A 25,000-nucleotide genomic window follows, 5' to 3' on the forward strand; every position below is an offset into this window, starting at 1 on the left:
TTCATAAGGCAACACTCCTGCCACGCATTGAGCGCTAACGAGACAACCGTGTGTTGTTCATAAGGCAACACTCCTGCCACGCATTGAGCGCTAACGAGACAACCGTGTGTTGTTCATAAGGCAACACTCCTGCCACGCATTGAGAGTTAACGAGACAACCGTGTGTTGTTCATAAGGCAACACTCCTGCCACGCATTGAGTTAACGAGACAACCGTGTGTTGTTCATAAGGCAACACTCCTGCCACGCATTGAGCGCTAACGAGACAACCGTGTTGTTCATAAGGCAACACTCCTGCCACGCATTGAGCGCTAACGAGACAACCGTGTGTTGTTCATAAGGCAACACTCCTGCCACGCATTGAGCGCTAACGAGACAACCGTGTTGTTCATAAGGCAACACTCCTGCCACGCATTGAGCGCTAACGAGACAACCGTGTGTTGTTCATAAGGCAACACTCCTGCCACGCATTGAGCGCTAACGAGACAACCGTGTGTTGTTCATAAGGCAACACTCCTGCCACGCATTGAGAGTTAACGAGACAACCGTGTGTTGTTCATAAGGCAACACTCCTGCCACACATTGAGAGTTAACGAGACAACCGTGTTGTTCATAAGGCAACACTCCTGCCACACATTGAGAGCTAACGAGACAACCGTGTTATTCATAAGGCAACACTCCTGCCACGCATTGAGAGCTAACGAGACAACCGTGTTGTTCATAAGGCAACACTCCTGCCACACATTGAGCAGTGATGTAAATAGGTTTTCAATGTAATGAGTCCCGGGATGCACAGGTGGTCATTCTAATGAGTCCCAAAAAATTCTAATGAGTCCCAAAAAAAATCACACCTGTGTGAAGTGAGGGGATGCAACTCCGTGTGGGGGTTCGCGGGGGATGTTCCAGACCCCCAGGAACACGCCCAGGGGGGCGGGCCGGTTCTGGCGTGCCGCGTCGCGTCCGAAACGGTTGAGAATGACAGAGTTACCGTGTGTGGCGGCCCCTCTACTGTACTGTAATGTACTGGCACCCCCGAAAGCATACAGTTAATACGTGCGTGCGTGTTTGTGTGTGCATTAGGTTGCGCACAGATGGTGAAAAACAACCATGCTGTTTTCGTGCTCATACCCAGACACCCAGACACCCAGCCACCCGCCCACACACATAGCTCCGTAAGGGAGTGGTTGCACCACTCAAAAATAATAATAATAAAACATGTTTTATTTTATTTTATAAAACAAAAATATATAAACATATCAAATAGGCCTATACAGTATATTTTTAATGTAGGCTAGTAGTATTAGCAAGCACAACTCAGTAAGAAATACTAATAGTGGGCAACAGTGGATTTAACATAGCTTAAACCAACCAAAAGTTGTTTGCAGTTGCAATTATTATACTTAGTCAAAATATCCGCGTGTGTTACACAATGTGTGTTTCCCATTGAATCGGGTCTGCTTGTCACGCTAAAACATGTTCCCCTAAATATTTCTGTCGGAGGCAGCGCCGTTTAGTTGAGAGAGTTGCGACATCTCCATTCACTGCTTATTCGTGGGGCTGCATGCGTCACTGATCACTCCATTGTCGTCACTCTCCGTCTCTAAACGGCTCTAGTCTTAGAGGCTGCCTGAGCGCAGAGTCTCAGAGCCAACATGGCGGCGCACATCGCGCTGTGTTGACAATGTTGTTACAGACTAGTGGTTCTACAAGAACGATTCCTACGTGGATTTTATGTTTTATAACATAGGATGAGGTCTGATGCGGGCATGCAAAATGATCGTGTCCGTAGATTATTGTTTTACCGCATTTTTCCCCCCACGATTTCTTTTTTTCCCCACGTGGATTATTATTACTGTGTATGCTGACTGAGTACAGCAGTGCATCCCGTGGATGCAGAGGTTGAGCGGAGTTAGCGTCCCAAAACTATAAAGTGCGTTTTGGGACGCAAAACGCACCCTATTTACATCACTGATTGAGAGTTAACGAGACAACCGTGTTGTTCATAAGGCAACACTCCTGCCACGCATTGAGCGCTAACGAGACAACCGTGTTGTTCATAAGGCAACACTCCTGCCACGCATTGAGCGCTAACGAGACAACCGTGTTGTTCATAAGGCAACACTCCTGCCACGCATTGAGCGCTAACGAGACAACCGTGTGTTGTTCATAAGGCAACACTCCTGCCACGCATTGAGCGTTAACGAGACAACCGTGTGTTGTTCATAAGGCAACACTCCTGCCACGCATTGAGAGTTAACGAGACAACCGTGTGTTGTTCATAAGGCAACACTCCTGCCACGCATTGAGAGTTAACGAGACAACCGTGTTGTTCATAAGGCAACACTCCTGCCACGCATTGAGCGCTAACGAGACAACCGTGTTGTTCATAAGGCAACACTCCTGCCACGCATTGAGCGCTAACGAGACAACCGTGTTGTTCATAAGGCAACACTCCTGCCACGCATTGAGCGCTAACGAGACAACCGTGTTGTTCATAAGGCAACACTCCTGCCACGCATTGAGCGCTAACGAGACAACCGTGTGTTGTTCATAAGGCAACACTCCTGCCACGCATTGAGCGCTAACGAGACAACCGTGTGTTGTTCATAAGGCAACACTCCTGCCACGCATTGAGCGCTAACGAGACAACCGTGTGTTGTTCATAAGGCAACACTCCTGCCACGCATTGAGAGTTAACGAGACAACCGTGTGTTGTTCATAAGGCAACACTCCTGCCACGCATTGAGAGTTAACGAGACAACCGTGTGTTGTTCATAAGGCAACACTCCTGCCACACATTGAGAGTTAACGAGACAACCGTGTGTTGTTCATAAGGCAACACTCCTGCCACGCATTGAGAGTTAACGAGACAACCGTGTGTTCATAAGGCAACACTCCTGCCACGCATTGAGAGTTAACGAGACAACAGTGTGTTGTTCATAAGGCAACACTCCTGCCACGCATTGAGCGCTAACGAGACAACCGTGTTGTTCATAAGGCAACACTCCTGCCACGCATTGAGCGCTAACGAGACAACCGTGTTGTTCATAAGGCAACACTCCTGCCACGCATTGAGCGCTAACGAGACAACCGTGTTGTTCATAAGGCAACACTCCTGCCACGCATTGAGCGCTAACGAGACAACCGTGTTGTTCATAAGGCAACACTCCTGCCACGCATTGAGCGCTAACGAGACAACCGTGTTGTTCATAAGGCAACACTCCTGCCACGCATTGAGCGCTAACGAGACAACCGTGTGTTGTTCATAAGGCAACACTCCTGCCACGCATTGAGCGCTAACGAGACAACCGTGTTGTTCATAAGGCAACACTCCTGCCACGCATTGAGCGCTAACGAGACAACCGTGTTGTTCATAAGGCAACACTCCTGCCACGCATTGAGCTTATTTTGAGTTTTTGACCCATTAACGGGTTGACTGCCTGCAATGTACGGCGGTCTAATAGCCTTTGAACAGCCACTGCACCGAGCGCTGAGTTGCTTGTCATGAAAATCCACTTTAAAACGGTGTAATCGCTCGTTGTAGTGTAGAAAGGTATTCCATAATGCCCGCTCGGCGCACAGCTTGTTCCTCCGGCAAATTCGCCATTGTAAACAACGGGGACTCAATTTCCCAGAACCCTTTGCAATGCCGGCGCCATGGACCTTTTTGCGATGACGTCATCAAAACGCGTCGTATATCCCATTCTGTCCGGTGGATTGCCCGTATGATTTAAACGGATTAAAAACGTGGATTAAACAATGAAAACATAACTCGGGGCAACTCGCGAATCGCAGGGAAAGTGTTCTTCAATGAATTAACTCGGGGCAACTCGTTAATAGAGGTCAAAGTGTTAAGACCTGAGGCCGATTCTACAAATGTCTTCTAAATCCTGACAGTTTTCTGAATAACCCTATGTTTCCATGTCAGTGGCTCTCAAACTATTTCATGTCAAGGAGCCCCAGAATTATACCGTAATTTCCAGACTATAAAGCGCTCCTGAATATAAGCCGCACCAGCTAAATTTAGGGAAAAAAGCACACGTGTCCAAACTGTCCATATACAAGCTATATACAAGGACTATAAGCCAAACTGTCCATATACAAGCTACAGTTGGAGGCCATCGATATTGTCCTTTTCTTTTTGCTGAGGTTTGCGTGATCTGCGCAAAAGGACAGTTAACCCATTTTGTGCGGGAACCCCTTTTGGTGTTTTAAACATTGTTATAATTTAGCTATTGAAAAATAGCAGATCTACAAGCTCGTAGCGCGCCACCGAGTGGCGCGCTACGAGCTTGTAGGTCTGCTATTTTTGAAAAATCGTGAAAATATTTATTTCAGAAAACAGAGGATTTAGAAGGATTTTTTAAAATGTTGAGGTCAGGCCTAAATGGGTCAAATAATAAGGGACAATATCGGTGGCACCCAACTGTATATACAAGGACTATAAGCCGCAGGTGGGCCATAGAGATAGATTTAGAAGGTCCCCTAGTGGCCGTTAGCTGTAAAAATCCATAGATTAGCTGCACCGTTGTATAGGCGACTGACTGTGTGTGTGTGTGTGTGTGTGTGTGTGTGTGTGCGCGTACATTGTGGTTGTTGTCAGGATTGGAGACGTTTAGAGGTTAGTGTTATTTCTGCCTATACTAGTTGCATGCCTGACAATAGGCCATGTACAGCTTGTAGTATTTATTTGGGGGGGTACTTCATTTTTGGACTATTTTCAAATGCCATCCAAACATCTGTGTATGTCCTGACAAGTATAGTAATGCAAACACACGTGTGTGTGTGTGTGTGTGGTGACGATGAGCGCTGAAAGGGTCATCATCACGCGCACACACACACACACACACACACACACACACACACACACACACACACACACACACACATCTTTCCTTTCCGTTTCCTCCCTGCCTCTGCCCATCCTCTATAGTTCTCTGCACTCCAGCTCATTAGCCAATCATGCGTACGGAGACCGGTTCTATTTTTACTACCCCCCCCCCCCATAGTGTGTGTGTGTGTGTGTGTGTGTGTGTGTGTGTGTGTGTGTGTGTGTGTGTGTGTGTGTGTGTGTGTGTGTGTGTGTGTGTGTGTGTGTGTGTGTGTGTGTGTGTGTGTGTGTGTGTGTGTGTGTGTGTGTGTGTGTGTGTGTGTGTGTGTGTGTGTGTGTGTGTGTGTGTGTGTGTGTGTGTGTGTGTGTGTGTGTGTGTGTCCTTGAAGGTGGCAGGCAGAGAGAGACACACACACAGTTAGACGGACGGACGGACGGACAGAGAGAGGGGGACGGAGAGAGAGAGGGAGACGGACGGACGGACAGAGAGAGGGAGACGGACGGACAGAGAGAGAGAGAGAGAGGGAGACGGACGGACAGAGAGAGAGAGGGAGACGGACGGACAGAGAGAGAGAGGGACGGACAGAGAGAGGGACGGACAGAGAGAGAGAGGGAGACGGACGGACAGAGAGACGGACGGACAGAGAGAGGGACGGACAGAGAGAGGGACGGACAGAGAGAGGGACGGACAGAGAGAGGGACGGACAGAGAGAGGGACGGACAGAGAGAGGGACGGACAGAGAGAGGGAGACGGACGGACAGAGAGAGGGAGACGGACGGACAGAGAGAGGGAGACGGACGGACAGAGAGAGGGAGACGGACGGACAGAGAGAGGGAGACGGACGGACAGAGAGAGGGAGACGGACGGACAGAGAGAGGGAGACGGACGGACAGAGAGAGGGAGACGGACGGACAGAGAGAGGGAGACGGACGGACAGAGAGAGGGAGACGGACGGACAGAGAGAGGGAGACGGACGGACAGAGAGAGGGAGACAGGCAGACAGAGAGAGGGAGACAGACAGACAGAGAGGGAGACGGACTCACAGACAGACGCAGAGACAGACAGAGAGGTAGACAGATACAGACAGAGAGAGGTAGGCAGAGACAGACAGAGAGGTAGGCAGAGACAGACAGAGAGAGGTAGGTAGAGACAGAGACAGAGAGACACACGGGGACAGACGAGACAGACAGAGAGTGAACGAATAGAAAGGCATGAAAGAAGAACAGAATGTGACCATGGCTTAGTAATCTGAATCATGCATATTAACCTACAGCCTGCAGCTGTGTGTGTGTGCGTGTGTGTGCGTGTGCGTGCGTGCGTGGCCTCCCTCCCAGAAGGTCTGTAGTGGTGGTCGTCACGGTAACCAAAGTGGCATCATCAACTCTATCTGGGTTGTCATGGTGAATGAGTTTGGTTGTCCCTCTGATGAGTGTGTGAGGGCAACACTGTCACGGGTATTTGGGTTGAAGCGTGCTCGCGTGTGTGTGTGTGAGAGATCCGCCACAGCCTCGCGTTCATAAAACATTACTCGGATTATAACGGAGTCATTGATTTAATGTTGTAATATCTCACACTGCTCGCGTGTGTTATGGTGGGTTCATCCTACTATAAATGTGCCACGTGCGTGCGTGCGTGCGTGCGTGCGTGCGTGCGTGCGTGCGTGCGTGCGTGCGTGCGTGCGTGCGTGCGTGTGTGCGTGTGTGTGTGTGTATGGTTGTAATGCACGTAACTCGAGAACCGTTTGCCCCACCGACTTCAAATTCGACACACGCGTTCCACATCATGGACACACACGTGTGTGTGTGTGTGTGTGTGTGTGCATGGCGCACACGCTCATGAGAATTACTCAAAAAATATCTGAGTCGTTGACTCACTTTCATTATGTCCAACTCTCTCTGTGCACGCACGCACGCACGCACGCACGCACGCACGCACGCACGCACGCACGCACGCACGTAACCAGCCATTAAGTTGTTGACCCAGATGACCCTCTGATGTAACATAATGACATTATAAACGGTGTGTTTTTGGGTGTTTTTCTGCGCCCCCCCCCAAAAAAAACCCACTTTAGTGCTCACTGCAACAATGACTGCATAATGATGAAGAAGCTTTGGGCCTAACTCAGTCACAGAGTTCAAACAGCCATTACCTCATGATGTTTAAAAAAAAAAGAAAAACTCCATGTGTTGTTGCTGCTGATCGACAGTGGTGGAACATGACTAAGCATATTTACTTAAGTACTGTGCTTAAGTAGCCTGCAGGGTTCCAGCCTGATTCGCTGCGTTCCGCTGATCTGAAAATGTCACCGTTTGATGTTGTATCAATGCGCACTGCGCAGCTACTGCTGTCGTCCTGCGACGTCCCCTTATCGTTCACTAAACTCACCCCACACAGCTACTGCTGTCGTCCTGCGACGTCCCCTTATCGTTCACTAAACTCACCCCACACAGCTACTGCTGTTGTCCTGCGACGTCCCCTTATCGCTCACTAAACTCACCCCACACAGCTACTGCTGTTGTCCTGCAACGTCCCCTTATCGTTCACTAAACTCACCCCACACAGCTACTGCTGTTGTCCTGCAACGTCCCCTTATCGTTCACTAAACTCACCCCACACAGCTACTGCTGTCGTCCTGCGACGTCCCCTTATCGTTCACTAAACTCACCCCACACAGCTACTGCTGTCGTCATGCGACGTCCCCTTATCGTTCACTAAACTCACCCCACACAGCTACTGCTGTCGTCATGCAACGTCCCCTTATCGTTCACTAAACTCACCCCACACCACACAGCCGTCATTGGACAGAGTGGCGCTGGCTGACGACGTATCGGCAACAACGTGGCTACGTAACGGGTGACATTATGAAACGCGAGTCAAGCAGCCTCTGTCCAGACCAAGTAGCGAAGTGACCATTCAGAATAACGGAATGCGGCAGCGATTCAGGCTGGAACCCAGGCTAGTGCTTAAGTAGAAGTTTGAGGTATTTGTACTTGAGTGTGTAAAATATTCAGTAGGCTACGTTTACATGACGTTTTGACTCCACTACAACTTTTAACCACTTCAGCCCTATATATATATACACACACACACACACACACACACACACACACACAATGGCAGTAGATCTGCTGTTTTCAAAAGATTTGTATTCATTTGCAAACTTGAAATTCTGCACAATGAGTGCTTTGCACTTTTGGTGGTGCTTTTAAGTACATTTTGATGACTATACTTTTAATCCCGGTCTTTTACTTGTAACGGAGTAGTACTTTGACTTAAGTAAAGCATGCGAGTACTTTTTCCCGACACTGCTGATCCGAGAGAGAGAGGTCCGTATCGGCTGACAGACACAAACCGTGTGTGTGTGTGTGTGTGTGTGTGTGTGTGTGTGTGTGTGTGTGTGTGTGTGTGTGTGTGTGTGTGTGTGTGTGTGTGTGTGTGTGTGTGTGTGTGTGTGTGTGTGTGTGTGTGTGTGTGTGTGTGTGTGTGTGTGTGTGTGTGTGTGTGTGTGTGTGTGTGTGTGTGTGTGTGTGTGTGTGTGTGTGTGTGTGTGTGTGTGTGTGTGTGTGTGTGTGTTCGAGAGACTTGCACTTAAAAGGCACTTTGAGCCACAAACTGGTTGCATGGCCTGTTGAGTTTCAGTCAATTTAATCAAATTGACTGTTTTGCCACAAGCCTGCCTGGTACTACTGGCTGAAGGTTGTATTCTCTCGCTTTCCTTAACCCATGTAGACCTGACGTCGACATTAAAAAAAAAAAAAAAAAAAAAGTCTTCTAAATCCTGACAGTTTTCTGAAAAACCTCATGTTTCTGTATCAGCGGTGCTCAATATTTTTAGGTCAAGGACCCCAACAATGATCTGTAATTGGCCACCGACCCCCATCTGAAAATATGTTGTTCCAGGAACCTCCCCCCAGAAGCAAAGATTTGAGTTAAAAACGTTCTGAAAGAATATATATTCAAAGATTTGAGGCACATTTTCACGATTTTTCAAAAATAGCAGACCTACAAGCTCATAGCGCAGCACCGGGTGCCGCGCTATGAGCTTGTAGATCTGCTATTTTTCAATAGCTAAAGTATTAACAATGCTTTAAAACACCAAAACTGGGGTTCCCGCCCAAAATGGGTTAACATTACATAAGGGAATAATAAACAAGCACAACGATAGAAAACACAATTGGGTCAAAATGTTCCCATTTATTTTGTCCCATTTTTTTTTTACACCTCAGCCATCAGGCAAAAAACGCAAAAACAAAAAGTGGTTTTAGTGCACGCCACCACATGGGCTTTCTAATGCCTGACGGCGCGTTCCTGATTGGATTCCCGGCCGCGCGGCATAACCTTAACCTCTTTGGCTGCATGTCTCTCCCCTTGCTATATGTCAACGTGTAACTTACCGTCTCTCTAGTCTCTACATTATTTTCGCTCCTATGCCACCAAAATGTGGAACGCCCTACCAACAGTCATTAAGACATGCGAATCCCTTGACTCCTTCAAAACCGCTCTCAAAGGGCACCTACGGACGGCTGCAATTCGAAACTGGCCCCCGTAAAATCGGAATCCCCCACCCACCCCTTTTTCACCTCACTGTATATGTTTATTTTACGTACTTTATGATGAATTCCTGTTCTGTTCTTTGAATATATAGAAGTGTCTATTTGTACGTCTCTAAATGTTTTGATGAATTGAACAAGGTGGACCCTCTTGTAAACAAGTGTAATGCTTTATTGGGTCGTCCACTCACAGTTAACAGTCTTTGTATTGAGTTTGTGCTTGAAATGTACTGTAATTCTGCAAACTGTTAATACATATTTCAATCATCATCATCAATTCATAATGTTGGTTCCGGGCGAGCTCGCCCGGTTCCGGGCGTTCCCGCCGCGTCCGAAACGGTCGAGAAATGACAGAGTTCTACCGTGTTGCAGCTTTCCGTGCTATAGGACGCGTAGACATACATACATAGGGACACACATAGCTGCCTAATGGAGCGGAGGCACCGCTCAAAAAACCTGATCGAGACCCTAATAATAAAAAGTGCTATATAAATCAGTGTTGTTTTTGGCAGCAAACTTCTATTTTAGTTTTAGTCATTGGTCTCTTGAAACGTTTTCATTTCGTTTTAGTCACATTTTAGTCACCTGGAATATTTTAGTGTTTAGTCTTAGTTTTAGTTGACTAAATATCACAAGATTTTTGTCAACTAAATCTACAATTTGCTTTTTCGTTTTATATGTGAGATGACAAATTAAGTGAACCTTGACCTCGAGTTGATTTAGTCGACTAAAATGTGTTTTGGCGGGCCTTGAAGCTGTCGTAATGACTGATTTTACACTTATAGCCGATCTACAAGCTCACGTGTCGCACTGCGACGCGTTGTGAGCTTGTAGATCTGCTATTTTCAGCATGCAACCAAGTGTAAAATGACTTGTACTGGATCTCTTGTCCACTAGTCCCTTCCCAACATTTTTGTCTAGTTTTTATTTGTTGACAAAACCGTCTGTATATTTAGTCTTAGTTTTAGTCATCATAGCTTAGTTTTCATTTAGTTTCAATTTAGTTTTTGTCAGTGGAAAAAAGGTAGTCGACGGACATTTTCGTCTTAGTTTTAGTCGACAAAAACAACACTGATATAAATGCACCATTTAAAACTCATCCATCGCCACTAGGGGGCGCCAAAAGGCCCAGACCGCCACCATATATCTTTTATTTTATTTTATATATTTTTATTTTTTTCAAAAAATAAAGTAAAAAAAAAACTAAACTTTTTTTTTTTACCATGTTATAAAACACGAAAAACACGTCCTTGGCGCTCCAGGACATCATGAAAAAGAAGTTAAATAAGTCCTTGGCGATGGATGAGTTAACTTAACCCCCATCCCCCCCCCCCCTTTCCCTGCAGGTTGACGCGTCGCCATGACAACAGAGGTGGGCACAGAGACGGAGGTGAAGGAGAAAGGGGAGGAGTCCGCCGCCGCCGTCACCGTCACCGCCGATCAGCCCGGCCAATCGGAGGAGGAGGAGGTGGAGAAGGGCACCGCGGAGGAGGAGAACCAGGAAGTGGCGAACAAGGCGGAGAATAATAAATCGCAGGCCGACGGGGGAGCGGAGAAGAAGGAGGGCAAGGGGATCTCCCGCTTCCTGCCCCCGTGGCTCAAGAAACACAAGTCTCAGAGCCAGGTGTGTGTGTGTGTGTGTGTGTGTGTGTGTGTGTGTGTGTGTCACGCGTTTAAGCCATTAAGACCCGAGACCAGATTCTACAAAATGTCTTCTACATCATGACCGTTTTCTGAAAAACCCTATGTTTCTATGTCAGTGGGTGCTCAACCCCCCCCCCCCCCCCCCCTGTAGGAAAAAGCTTTCGCACACCTATAAATCAGGCGAGTGGACGTCAATGAAAGGAATGCAAAAATTGCAAATACACCCGCGCACTGTGTATCTGCAAGGTACAAGAGTTTTCTTTCTTTTATTAAGGCAACGTTTCCCGAGAATGGGCAACCCATGGTCTTTTTTTTTTTTTTTTTATCGATAAAATAGACCAAGGGATGCCTATTCAGTATTTAAGTCCGACGTCATTTTGTAGTGCTACGTAACGTCCGGGTCCAAGTGGCACCAGCTCCCGTCCGCATCTCATTGTAAATGGAATATCTAAACGCGTGAATCTTTTTACAATGACGTTATTTTTCAGAAAGGAAGCCATTGAGGGTTAAAATGGGTCTTAATGCTTCCAACTCGAGTAGAATTATTAATGTTTTGTACAAGTGTCTATGACAAATGTGGAGACAATAAAGACTATTATTATCATTATTATTGAAGGTGGTAACAGTCCATTTGCTCAGTAAAATATTTCGGGGGCATATTTAGAATGTTTGCAGGCTTGAGTATGTTGGCGGCCATTGAACACGGACAAGACAAATGTTTTGTAGGTGTGATCGAGGCCTTATCGGTTCATTCATGAATACAGCCATTGTTGTGTTAACTCTTCAACCAATCAATCGACCAGGTGGAACCCAAAGACACGCCCTCCGGCGAGGAAGCAGCAGTCGCAACGGAGGAAGGGGAGGCGGGGCCAGCTCCGGTGGTGGTCAACGGCCACGCAGAGGAAGAGGAAGTGAAGTCGGAGGAAGTGAGGTCAGAGGAAGTGATCAAGGAGAAAGAGGCGAAAGAGTCTCCCGCCAGCTCCAGCGCCGGCACCCAGGTACAAACAAAACATGTACTTGAGTAAAAAGTATTGGTATCGAATTGTACTTAAAGTACCAAAAGTAGAAAGTACTCTTTATGCAGAATTGTCTCATTTCAAGTTTTCAAACGTGTTGTAAAAAATCTTTTGAAAATAGCCCGAAATGTATGTAAGGCTGAAGTGGTTAACACTCCCATCGCCCTGGACAAAGTACTTTGTCCTTTCTATTAGTAACACCCGACGCCCAGGACGAAGTATTGTCCAAAAGACAAAGTTTATTGATACGAGAACGGATCGCATGGCTGTATAGCCCAGGCGCGCCTCCTGGGCTCTCCTCGGTGACGCGCAAGAGTGAGACGTCGTCGAAAAACTCCCTCCTCTGTTTAGCTGATGAAAACGAAAACCTAAAACGTTCATAAGTCGTGATCTAAATCATCCCGTCTTTTTCTGAAAAAAGATCCTGTGTTAGACGGCGCTCCGCGGTCCAGTCGCTAGTCTCGATAGATTTATTCTTGTCTCCCGTTGTTGTCGATCGACTCTAGAGTGTTGTGGCTATTGTTAGCTGCTACACACACATCAACCACTTCCGCCGGTCCGTCCGGAAAAGGGGTCCGTGTTTATAAATCGAATGGGCGCATTAATGTAATGGATTAAATAACCCCGGGCAATTAAAGTGTTAATGTGTGCTTTGTAATACCGGTAATAATCCAAATCTACAACGTAACTAGTAACTGAAGTTTCCAAATGAATGTAGTGGAGTAAAAATACAATATTTGCCTCTGAGATGCAGTGCAGTAGAAGTAAAAGTACTGGGAATTGTAAATACTCAAGTACAGATACCTCAACTGTAAGTACAGTACTTAAGTATAAATGTACTTAGTTACTTTCCACCACTGCCCATTGGTTGACTCTCTCCCGTCAGTCACTCCCCTTGTCTCTCTCTCTCTCTCTCTCTCTCTCTCTCTCCTGACACACGACTGGTTGATTCTGATTGGCCTTCTGGTGACTCCACTCTGGTTGCGGTGCGGTCATAACAAAACAGCCGTCGAATCACAGGAGTGCGTGTGTGTGTGTGTGTGTGTGTGTGTGTGTGTGTGCGCGCGCACACACACACACACACACACACACACACACACACACACACACACACACAACATAGTCCGATGATCACATTCTCACTGAGGTCCACCCTGTGATATCATCATCGTCATCATTATCGGCAATCGGGCCAATAAAAACAGCTGCAGCTTGGAGGGGAGAGGGGGAGAGCTGAACGATTCTTTGATGTACCAAGAAGGCATCTTTTTGGTTCTATCGCCCTTGCTGTAGACCAGTGTTGATTTTGTCGACTAAAACTAAGACAAAACATTATCGTCGACTACCTTTTTTTTCACTGACGGAAACTAAATGAAAACTAAGCTATGATGACTAAGACTAAGTATATCGACAATTTCGTCAAGTACTAAAAACTAGACTAAAATGTTAGGAAGGGACTAGTGGACAAGAGATCCAGTATGAGTCATTTTACACTTAGCCGATCTGCTATTTTTGAAAAAATCGTGAAAATGTGCCTGAAATCTTGAATATATATTCTTTCAGAGTTTCAGTTTTTAACTCAAATCTTTGCTTCTGGGGAGGTCCCTGGAACAACATATTTTCAGATGGGGGTCGGCGGCATATTACATATAATTTTTGGGGGTCCTTGACATGAAATATTGAGAACCACTCATACAGAAACATGAGGTTTTTCCAGAAAAAAATGCCCCCAAAAATGTCTACGTCAGGCCTAAATGGAATATTTGACGATCATCTCTCTCTCTCTGTCTCTCTCTGTCTCCCACCCGTGCACCTCCTCTCAGCCCGCCAGGGAGGAGAATCTCGAGGAGACCGCCGAACAGACTCCCGCGGAGGCCGCAGCGCCACCACCAGCAGCAGCAGCGGGAGAGGAGGGGGACACCGCCGCCCCAGGAGGAGGAGAGGAGGAGGAGGAGGAGGCACCACCCCCCACCACCCAGAGAGAGGGAGGAGAAGCAGAGGAGGAGGAGCAGCCGTCCTTCTTCCAGTCGCCCCTTCGCCTGGTGAGGAAGAGCAAGATGAAGCTGGTGGTGTGTCACGTGACCCTGCTGGACGGCACGCAGTTCCCCTGCGAGGTGGAGGTGAGGATATACACACACACCACGCGGCGGCCATTGATTCCCCCATCAGTGTTTGTTTTGATGCTCTAAGAGCAGGGGTTCTCAACGTTTTTTTTTGGGGGCTGTGGACCCCCCGGAAATGCTTTGGCCATGTCTCGCGACCCCCGCCCTGCCCCCCGACCCCTCCCCACCCCCAATACAAACTGACCGCTACAATAACCTTAATGATAGCGACAATACATCATGAATAAATACTGAAACCAGATGTAATCATTAAGGAAAGTGTATGCATGTGTACTATGTCAACTCTTCATTTCCATTTTCCATCTATTCAGTTGCTAAAAGAAAAAAACCTTTTTACTTTTTTTTGGGGGGGATCCCCCAAAATAATTTGGCGACCCCCCCCCGGGGTGTTGTGTTGTGTGTGTGTGTGTGTGTGTGTGTTGTGTGTGTGTGTGTTGTGTGTGTGTGTGTGTGTGTGTTTTTTACATTACATTAATTTTGAATTATTTAATTTTGTGTCGAGATGAGCATGAGTGGTTTCGAGCGTGCAGATCTGCACATTTTGAAGCTGTCGTGTAATTAAGCATTATGTTGTACTTTAGCTATTGAAAAATAGCAGATCTGCAAGTAGATCTGCAATTTTGTGAAAATGTGGCGCAAATCTTTGAACATATTATTTCAGAGCAAACGTTTTTATTAACTCAAATATTTTCTACTGGGGAGGGGGGTACCCCGGAACTACATATTTTCAGATGGGGGGGGTCCGCTGCCAAATATAGATCATTCTGAGGGTCCTTGACATGGAAAAGGTTGAGCACCCACTGACATAGAAACATAGGCTTTTTCAGAAAACTGTCAGGATTTAGAAGACTTTTTGTAGAATCTGGTCTCGGGTCTTAATGGCTTAACCCATTTTGGGGCGGGAACCCCTTTATGGTGTTTTAAACATTATGTTGTAATTTAGCTATTGAAAAATAGCAGATCTACAAGCTCGTAGCGCGCCACAGAGTGGCGCGCTACGAGCTTGTAGGTCTGCTATTTTTGAAAAATCGTGAAAATATTATAGAGGATTTAGAAGATTCTTTTTTTTTAATTTCGAGGTCAGGCCAAAATGGGTTAAACACGTGACACACACACTCACACACACACACACACACACACACACACACACACACCTGGTCTCGGGTCTAAATGGGATTCATTTTACGAAAAAACACAAAGTGAGACTATGGATAGGTTTCTGCCTGTCAGCAGCGTTACGCCAGTCGCACACGAGCGCACGCTAGTCTTGGGGGAATTTATGCTAATCGCACGTTTTATTCACGCTAGTCACATGAGAATTCATCCTAGCCCCCCCCCCCCCCCCACCCCCCCACACACGCACACGTTTTATTGATGCTAGTCACTGTGGGGGGGATTATTATATAGCGGAACGTGTGTGTGTGTGTGTGGAGGACATATTTAACCTTAAAGTTCAGGCTCAAAGTGTCGCTATGAGAGTGCACACACACACACACACACACACACACACACACACACCCCTAAACGTTGACATTGTTTGGGTGCGGTTGGGGGATAAAAGCATAACGCACTGCAGGGGTCTGTGACTTAGAAGCACACACACACACACACACACACACACACACACACACACACACACACACACACACACACACAACGGGGAAGATTACGAAGGGGTTCCCACCAGATTAGCTTCCTGCATCTGCTCCTCTGTAGCAGGCACGTGGCTTAGACCACCTACACACACACACACACACACACACACACACACACACACACACACACACACACACGAACCCACACACACACGAACACACACACACACACGAACCCACACACACACGAACACACACACATACACGAACACACGAACACGAACACACACACACACGAACACGAACACACACACACACACACACGAACACGAACACACACACACGAACACACACAGAGAGAGAGAGACAAACAGATTACATCTCATGTCCCTCTCGGCTCATGTCTGTCTGTGCTTGAAGCATCGAGGCGCTGCCGCCGGTAGTTAGCATTATAGCAATCGGTTACAAATGCTTGACGCAGATCAGCAGTCGATTAATTTTTTTTAAACCACATCTATTGTAAACAGTCAGTCGGTTCTGCTTGTTGCCACACAGTACGTCTAGTTCGTCTTGGTGCTTATGGAACATAATGTCCCATGTGGGGATTACAGAAAAAATAGACTTGTTTACAAAGTGCCATGGGAGGCCTCAGGGAGGCCCTCTGGCGCTTACCCCATTCTGGGCGGGAACCGCATTTTGGTGTTTTTAAACATTATGTTATAATTTAGCTATTGAAAAATAGCAGATCTACAAGCTCATAGCGAGCTTGTAGGTCTGCTATTTTTTTTTGAAAAATCTTGAAAATGTGTTGCAAATCTTTGAATATATATTCTTTTTGGAGCGAGCGTTTTTTTTTAACTCAAATCTTTGCTTCCGAGGGGGTTCCTGGAGCAACATATTTTGTGATGGTGGTCGGCGGCCAATTACATATAATTTTTGGGGTCCTTGACATGAAATATCGAGAACCACTGAAACATACTGTTGGTATTTCAGAAATTGTTTGTTTTTAGGAAGATTTTTTTTTTTTAATTTCGACGTCTGGTCTAAATGGGTTAATTTAGACACGGTTTTGGTACGGAGCACAAACGAGGCTTAACCATTTAGGCGCCATTAAAGTAATAATAATGCATTGATTAATAGGGGAAATGGCCGCTCTACGAGCTTGTAGATCAGTTTATTTTTTTACACTGAAGTATTTAGCTTGGGTTCCCCTTGGTCAGGATGAAACCTAGTTTTTGTCATAGTCTCTTGAATAGTTTTCATTCAGTTTTAGTCACCTGGAATGTTTTAGTGTTAGTCTAAATATCATAAGATTATGGTCGACTAAATCTACAGTCGATTTAGTCGACTAAAATGGTGGGCCTTGATGCCGTCCTTATGGCTGATTTTACACTCGTTGAAAATAGCCGATCTACAAGCTCACAACGCGTCGCGACTGATGACTGTTCGTGGAGTAGAAGTACACATTTTGGCTCTTGAGATGTGGCGGAGTAGAAGTAAAAGTACTGGAAATTGGAAATACTCAAGTAAAGTACAAATTCCTCAAAATGATACTTAAGTACAGTACTTAAGTAAAAGTACTTAGTTACTTTCCACCCACAGGGATCGAACATGCGCTCTTGCCCCTGAGCCACTGCCGCCCCAGAGCCTCATGGGTAGAGATAGAACTTTTTATCTCTTCAAGTTTGACTACCTAGATATATTTTTTTGGTTGGTCTTTAGAGGATTTGATCTGAGCTGTCTGTGTGTGTGTGTGTGTGTGTGTGTGTGTGTGTGTGTGTGTGTGTGTGTGTGTGTGTGTGTGTGTGTGTGTGTGTGTGTGTGTGTGTGTGTGTGTGTGTGTGTGTGTGTGTGTGTGTGTGTGTGTGTGTGTGTGTGTGTGTGTGTGTGTGTGTGTGTGTGTGTGTGTGTGTGTGTGTGTGTGTGTGTGTGTGTGTGTGTGTGTGTGTGTGTGTGTGTGTGTGTGTCGGTGTGTGTGTGTGTGTGATCACTGTGATGTCTGTCGACCTGCGATCAGTTTGAACAGACGCTGCTTTGTCTATCTGCAGATTGCGCTGATTCTGCAGCCAACCGCTATTGTCCTGACAGACACACACACGGCGTACACACACACACACGGATACACACACACAGACGTGCACCGTGGCATAGTTTGGATGAGATGTCATGATAGAGAGAGAGAGAGAGAGGGAGAGAGACAGAGACAAACAAAGCATTCCAGAGATTAAATGTTGGGTTGAGAACAGCGAGACGCATCCTTTTTCCAACGACTCCGGATCCATCCGTTTTATGCCACAAATTATATTGTATAATTAATACTTTTTAATTTACGAGCTTTTCTCTTTTTTCTTTAATGAGAATCCATGACCGCAAAATGAAGTGCGTCATCAGTGTAGGAGGGGTTACCATTCATTCCACAGTCGCCACTTCCTTAAACCCATTTTGGGGGGCGGGAACCCCTTTTTGGTGTTTTAAAGCATTATGTTATGCTTTAGCTGTTTGAAAAATAGCAGATCTACAAGCTCGTAGCGTAGGTCTGCTATTTTTGAAAGATCGTGGCGATCGAGTCTTTGAATATATATTCTTTCAGAGCGAACGTTTTTAAACTCAAATCTATGCCTCTGAGGGGGTCTCTGGAACAACATATTTTCAGATGGGGGGGGGGTCGGCGGTGGCCAATTACATATCATTTTTGGGGGTCCTTGACATGAAATATTGAGCACCACTGATACAGAAACGTAAGGTTTTTCAGATTATTTTTTTTTATTATTTCGACGTCGGGCCTAAATGGGTTAAACCCCGATATACTGGCAAATCTGCATCTGTCTCATTTTAGATTTTTTACACAGAACAAATATTTTTTGTCAGAGGCTACTCAAAAATGGTAGATCTACAAGCGCATATAGCGTGCCAATTTGTACCGTGCTACGAGTTTGTAGATCCGCTATTTTTGAAAAAAATCGAGAACATTTCTGGAAATGTTGAATGCGAAAAAATGTTTTACTCGAATATAGGCCTATCTCACAGCCCCCTTTCCACGCCCCCTTCCGGAGCTAGTGGTGTCATTTAACATTAGGCATTTACACTTTTTTTTCCTCTGGAGAATCTAAGTACATTTCCTAATGTTAAAATGTCAAAGACCGATAATAATATGAAGAAAACACAATGGTACAACAACTCAAATAAGTAGAATAAACCTTACCTTTACAAAACACTAACAGTAGTTTGTGGCTTGTGAAAATACCTCTTAACATGGAAGCCTATGGACCGCAGAAAAAATAACACCATTAGCTCCAAAAGGGGGCGTGGAAATGCTGTGAGATAGGCCTATTGGGGGTGTCGTAGGCCGAATAAATATAATTTTGGTGGTCCTTGAGATGAAAAATAGTTTGAGAACCACTGATATAGCAAAAATATTTGCAGAAAATGTTTAGGATTTAGATTTAGAAGACATTTGTAGACTCTGCCTCTGCCCCCTCCCACACCAAACACCCAATGCCGGAAACAGCCGATCTCACAATGCGCCACAAACCGTGACTCATTGTGAGCTTGCAGATTGGCTGTTTTCCCCCCGCGAATGTTCGCCTCCCAGATTACGGACACTACTAGAATGGTGGTTTAACCCATTTTGGGGCGGGAACCCCTTATGGTTTTAGCATTATGTTATGCTTTAGCTATTGAAAAATAGCAGATCTACAAGCTCGTAGCGCGCTACGAGCTTGTAGGTCTGCTATTTTTGAAAAAATTAAGAACCACTGACATAGAAACATAGCTTTTTCAGAACACGGTCAGGATGTAGAAGACATTTTTAGAATCTGATCTCAGGTCAAAATGGGTTTTTAACCACATAAAAAGACTTATGTGGTTAAGGATCATGATTAGTTTCGGTTTCAGTTGGATGCTTTCCATGTCACATGAGCCCAACGCCGGTTCAAAGGATTTGGTTAGTGCTATTGACTAGTGCAGACACACACCCGCGCACACGGACACACACACACACACACACACACACCCACACCCCGGGGACAGCTATTATTTGCAGACACTCTATATAGTTTGTTCTGTTCAATCCTTTAGGAGCCTGATAGGTGCAGGGGTTTGACACACGAAACAGTCCTGTAACGCGGAGCGTACAGTGAAGTCTCGTCTACATTCCTCTGCTGTACTTTATGTCGTAACCGTTCATGAATATTCGTGTTCTTTATTTTGAACGGATAAATTATATACCGGTATTTACAGTTTACTGCGTGCTATGCGCTCTTAACATTACACCTAGCTACATGTTTAAGCATTTATTTCATATTTACATGTCGATCTCAGCTCTGACACGTATTTCAGACATGCTCTAGTATGTCTGCCTGTGATATTAACTCATTTAAAAATAAAAAAATAAAAAAAGATTTTCGGAATTTGCGCGATGGCAGGCTCTCATTCAAATCTGGTCACGTTAGGCCTGACGTCGAAATGTTTCTGTATCAGTGGTGCTCAATATTTCATGCCAAGGACCCCCAAATATATCTGTAATCGGCCGCCGACGCCCATCTGAATATATGTTCCTGCCAGAAGCAAAGATTTGAGTTAATGTTCGCTCTGAAAGAATATATATACAAAAGGTTTGCGCCACATTTTCACGATTTTTCAAAAATAGCAGACCTACAAGCTCGTAGCGCGGCACTCGGTGCCGCGCTACGAGCTTGTAGGTCTGCTATTTTTCAATCGCTAAAGCATAACATGATGCTTTAAAACACCAAGAGGGGTTCCCGGCCCAGAACTGGTTAACTTTACAGAGCACGTATCGAGAATTTTGACTGAAATATTGACCTATGGGTGGAGGTTGTGTCTTGTTCCGGCAGCTGCATACGCGGACGGCAGTTACTGTGAACTGTACTGTACCGCCGTCATCATCATCATATTGCAATATTTACAGTAAATAAATGCATATTGGCATTGACTTCACCCTGGTGTGTTGTTTGTGCCGTTTCCATTCTGCCGGACAGCAAAAACAGTTTTCTGAAAAAAGCTATGTTTCTATGTCAGTGGTTCTTCGATTTTTCAAAAATAGCAGACCTACAAGCTCGTAGCACGCCACTCGGTGGCGCGCTATGAGCTTGTAGATCTGCTATTTTTCAATAGCTAAAGCATAACATAATGCTAACACCAAAAGGGGTTCCCCCCCAAAATGGGTTCAACCCATTTAAGCCTGAGACCAGATTCTACAAAATGTCTTCTAAGTCACGACAGTTTTCTGAAAATCCTATTGTTTCTATGAGTGATTTTCAAACTATTTCATGTCGAGGAACCCCAGGAATTCGAATGTAATTGTTCACGACTACAGTAGCGATTTGGTTGCATGTTCAGCACGCAACCAAGTGTAAAATGACTTATACTGGATCTCTTCCAGTCCACCAGTCCCTTCCTCTAACATTTTGGTCTAGTTTATATCTGTTGACGAAATTGTCAACACGTTTAGTCTTAGTTTTCGTCACCGTAGCTTATTTTTTTTTAATTTTTTTTAAAGATATTTTTTTGCGGCTTACGCCTTTTATTGGTTTTAAGGGACAGACAGTAGGCTGACAGGAAACGGGAGAGAGATGGGGGAAGACATGCAGTGACATGCAGGCCGTGTCGGGCTCGGGAGTCGAACCCGCGGCACACTGCGACTGGATTACCAGTCGGGTGCCCAGACGGTTACGCCACCGCCTGGGCACCGTAGCTTAGTTTTCATTTAGTTTTCGTCTTGGTTTCAGTCGACAAAAACAACACTGAATAGGACTTGGCCTAGCAACGTTTTTCAGTCGTGAGCTAGGCCGGGCATTAAGCAACTAGTCGACTAGTTTACTAGTCCACTAGTTTACTAGTCGACTAGTACATCCACTAGTAGTCAACCTTGTTGGTACTAGTTGACTAGTACTAGTTCTTTTTTAAATTTGTTCCCGATTTTGTAGGCCTCAAGATCAGGTAGATTATAGTTATAGTCACCAATGTACACAGTTTTTAAATGTACAAATATTTCCCCAAACCCCCTTTTTTTTTTTTTTTTTACATAATAGGTAGTTAAACAACTAGTCGACTAGGCAACTAGTCAACTAGTAAAAATGACTAGAAGTGAATGCCCTATCGTGAGCTTTAATTTTAGTTTTAATCCATGGTTTACTGCTCTTTGGCTTTGTAGGGCATGGCATGTTGACTATCGCTGGGCCGATCAGTGGCAGCTTATCTTGTCCTTTATTTTATAGTTCTTTTGAAATATTTAACTTACATTTTTGTAATTAATGTCAACGAGGCTCTGGCTTTTATCCTTCCCTGACCCCTCCCCTCATTTCAAGGGGATTTAACGTCTCTCTTGTAGTCATTCACATCCTTTAATGGATTGACGTCGGAGCATTCCACATTATGGTGGCAGAGTACAGTAGTAGAATGCATATTTTTTTCCCCCCATGTTTGTGCTACATTTGGAGGGGAGGGGAGGGGGGGGGGGCTGTCATACGTCATAGATAGCCTGGGCAGCATTCCCTTTCAGGTTTATGATCGGTGGTAGTGCGCGGATGATATCGTCACGTCATGTTGTGTAGTCGTTGTTTTGTAGACATCGCTGTGGAAGTGTGCACCCCGACAAACTCCATGGCCAAAACTCTCATCGCCGCAGTAGCAGCCACGGCTGTAGTGAGGCAACGGTGTGCATGGGTGATGAGGATTTGATTTTCAAATGAATGGTGGATGTCTGTTAGGGCCCGAATTGGATATATATATATATATATATATGGGGAAAACACTGGAATGGGAGGCAACGCGGCATTCTAGGAGCAGAGAATTTCCACACTGTACACCACAGTGTGCTACATACAGTGTACATGCGCCACAGTGTGCTACATACAGTGTACATGCGCCACAGTGTGCTACATACAGTGTACATGCGCCACAGTGTGCTACATACAGTGTACATGCGCCACAGTGTGCTACATACAGTGTACATGCGCCACAGTGTGCTACATACAGTGTACATGCACCACAGTGTGCTACATACAGTGTACATGCGCCACAGTGTGCTACATACAGTGTACATGCGCCACAGTGTGCTACATACAGTGTACATGCACCACAGTGTGCTACATACAGTGTACATGCGCCACAGTGTGCTACATACAGTGTACATGCACCACAGTGTGCTACATACAGTGTACATGCGCCACAGTGTGCTACATACAGTGTACACCAGACCAATATAAGCACGCAATTGAGGCACATTTTAACCCGAAGAGGCGTGATTGTGCAACTGTTGCTTTGAGGAGTTGTATTTACTGGGGTATAGTGTCTTGCTCAGAGGCACAATGGTTGGGACGCATGCGCGCACACGCACGCACGTCGCAAGCACACACACACAGACGCACAGACGCACACGCACGCATGGAAACAGTTGAAAAGGTCAGATTCTCACATTCTTTAGCCGTTCCCATTGCATCCACTCTGTGTGTGTGTGTGTGTGTGTGTGTGTGTGTGTGTGTGTGTGTGTGTGCACGCTCACGCACGTGTCTGTGTGTGTGTGTTTGTGTGTGCTCGCGCGTACGTGCGCGCGACCTACTATAGGAACATACCACAGATGTGTTCAGCTGTCCCTGCATGGGACCAAGAGGAAAATGCATTCTTTCATCCTTTTTTTTTATCTCAAAAACTTTCCTTCCCCTTTCCCCACACACTCTGTTTTGTCAGTGTAAATGTCACTTGGCGTGCGCGTCTGTCCGTTTCTGTGCGACAGAGTGACAGCGCTGCTGCTGCTGACTAAACCCAAAAAGAAATGAAAAGGGAAAAAAAATGCATTCTTTAATTCCTTCTTCTATACCACGCCCTCCCCCTCTGTCTAGTCCACTGTCTGTCTAAAGGGCACGGCCGTGTGTGTGTGTGTGTGTGTGTGTGTGTGTGTGTGTGTGTGTGTGTGTGTGTGTGTGTGTGTGTGTGTGTGTGTGTGTGTGTGTGTGTGTGTGTGTGTGTGTGTGTGTGTGTGTGTGTGTGTGTGTGTGTGTGTGTGTGTGTGTGTGTGTGTGTGTGTGTGTGTGTGTGTGTGTCATATTTGGGCACGGAGGATTTTATGGTTATTACTCCCATGGGGGGGGGGGGGTTCCAAAGTATGGAATGCTTTCGCCCCAAAGAGGAGAAGCGAAAGACAGACAGGAGAACAGAGCTGTTATTGATGTGGTGAATGGATGGATGGTGTGAAGTCTTCCTATGAGCTTGTAGATCTGCTATTTTTCAATAGCTAAAGTATAACATAATGCTTAGTTAAAACACCAAAAGAGGAGAACCGACAGACAGGACAGGAGAACAGACAGACAGACAGGAGAACAGACAGACAGACAGGAGAACAGACAGACAGACAGACAGGAGAACAGACAGACAGACAGGAGAACAGACAGACAGACAGGAGAACAGACAGACAGACAGGAGAACAGACAGACAGACAGGAGAACAGACAGACAGACAGGAGAACAGACAGACAGACAGGAGAACAGACAGACAAGACAGGAGAACAGACAGACAGACAGGAGAACAGACAGACAAGACAGGAGAACAGACAGACAGACAGGAGAACAGACAGACAGACAGGAGAACAGACAGACAGACAGGAGAACAGACAGACAGACAGGAGAACAGACAGACAAGACAGGAGAACAGACAGACAGACAGGAGAACAGACAGACAGACAGGAGAACAGACAGACAGACAGGAGAACAGACAGACAGACAGGAGAACAGACAGACAGACAGGAGAACAGACAGACAAGACAGGAGAACAGACAGACAGACAGGAGAACAGACAGACAGACAGGAGAACAGAGCTGTTATTGATGTGGTGAATGGTTGGATGGTGTGAAGTCTTCCTATATGCAGCATACTGTTTGACAGACAGGAGAACAGACAGACAGACAGACAGGCAGACAGACAGGAGAACAGACAGACAGGAGAACAGACAGACAGACAGGAGAACAGACAGACAGACAGACAGGCAGACAGACAGGAGAACAGACAGACAGGAGAACAGACAGACAAGACAGGAGAACAGAGCTGTTATTGAAGTGGTGAATGGATGGATGGATGGATGGATGGATGGTGTGAAGTCTTCCTATATGCATCATACTGTTTGACAGACAGAACAGACAGACAGACAGGCAGACAGACAGGAGAACAGACAGACAGGAGAACAGACAGACAGACAGGAGAACAGAGCTGTTATTGATGTGGTGAATGGA

General features: G+C 45.8%; 1 protein-coding gene across 1 annotated transcript in view; it reads left to right on the forward strand.

Moving 5' to 3' along the window:
• LOC306940533 (uncharacterized protein) overlaps nucleotides 1–25,000 on the forward strand; it is a 156,773-nt gene that overhangs the window by 2,360 nt on the left and 129,413 nt on the right. The window contains exons 2-4 of the mRNA XM_079525631.1: nucleotides 10,728–11,005; nucleotides 11,829–12,023; nucleotides 13,865–14,161. Of these exons, the coding sequence (XP_079381757.1) occupies nucleotides 10,742–11,005; nucleotides 11,829–12,023; nucleotides 13,865–14,161 (756 nt within the window). The 5' untranslated portion in view covers nucleotides 10,728–10,741. The remainder of the gene's footprint in view (nucleotides 1–10,727; nucleotides 11,006–11,828; nucleotides 12,024–13,864; nucleotides 14,162–25,000) is intronic.

Source organism: Electrona antarctica (genome assembly GCF_951216825.1).
Source record: "Electrona antarctica genome assembly, chromosome: 17".
NCBI lineage: Eukaryota > Metazoa > Chordata > Actinopteri > Myctophiformes > Myctophidae > Electrona > Electrona antarctica.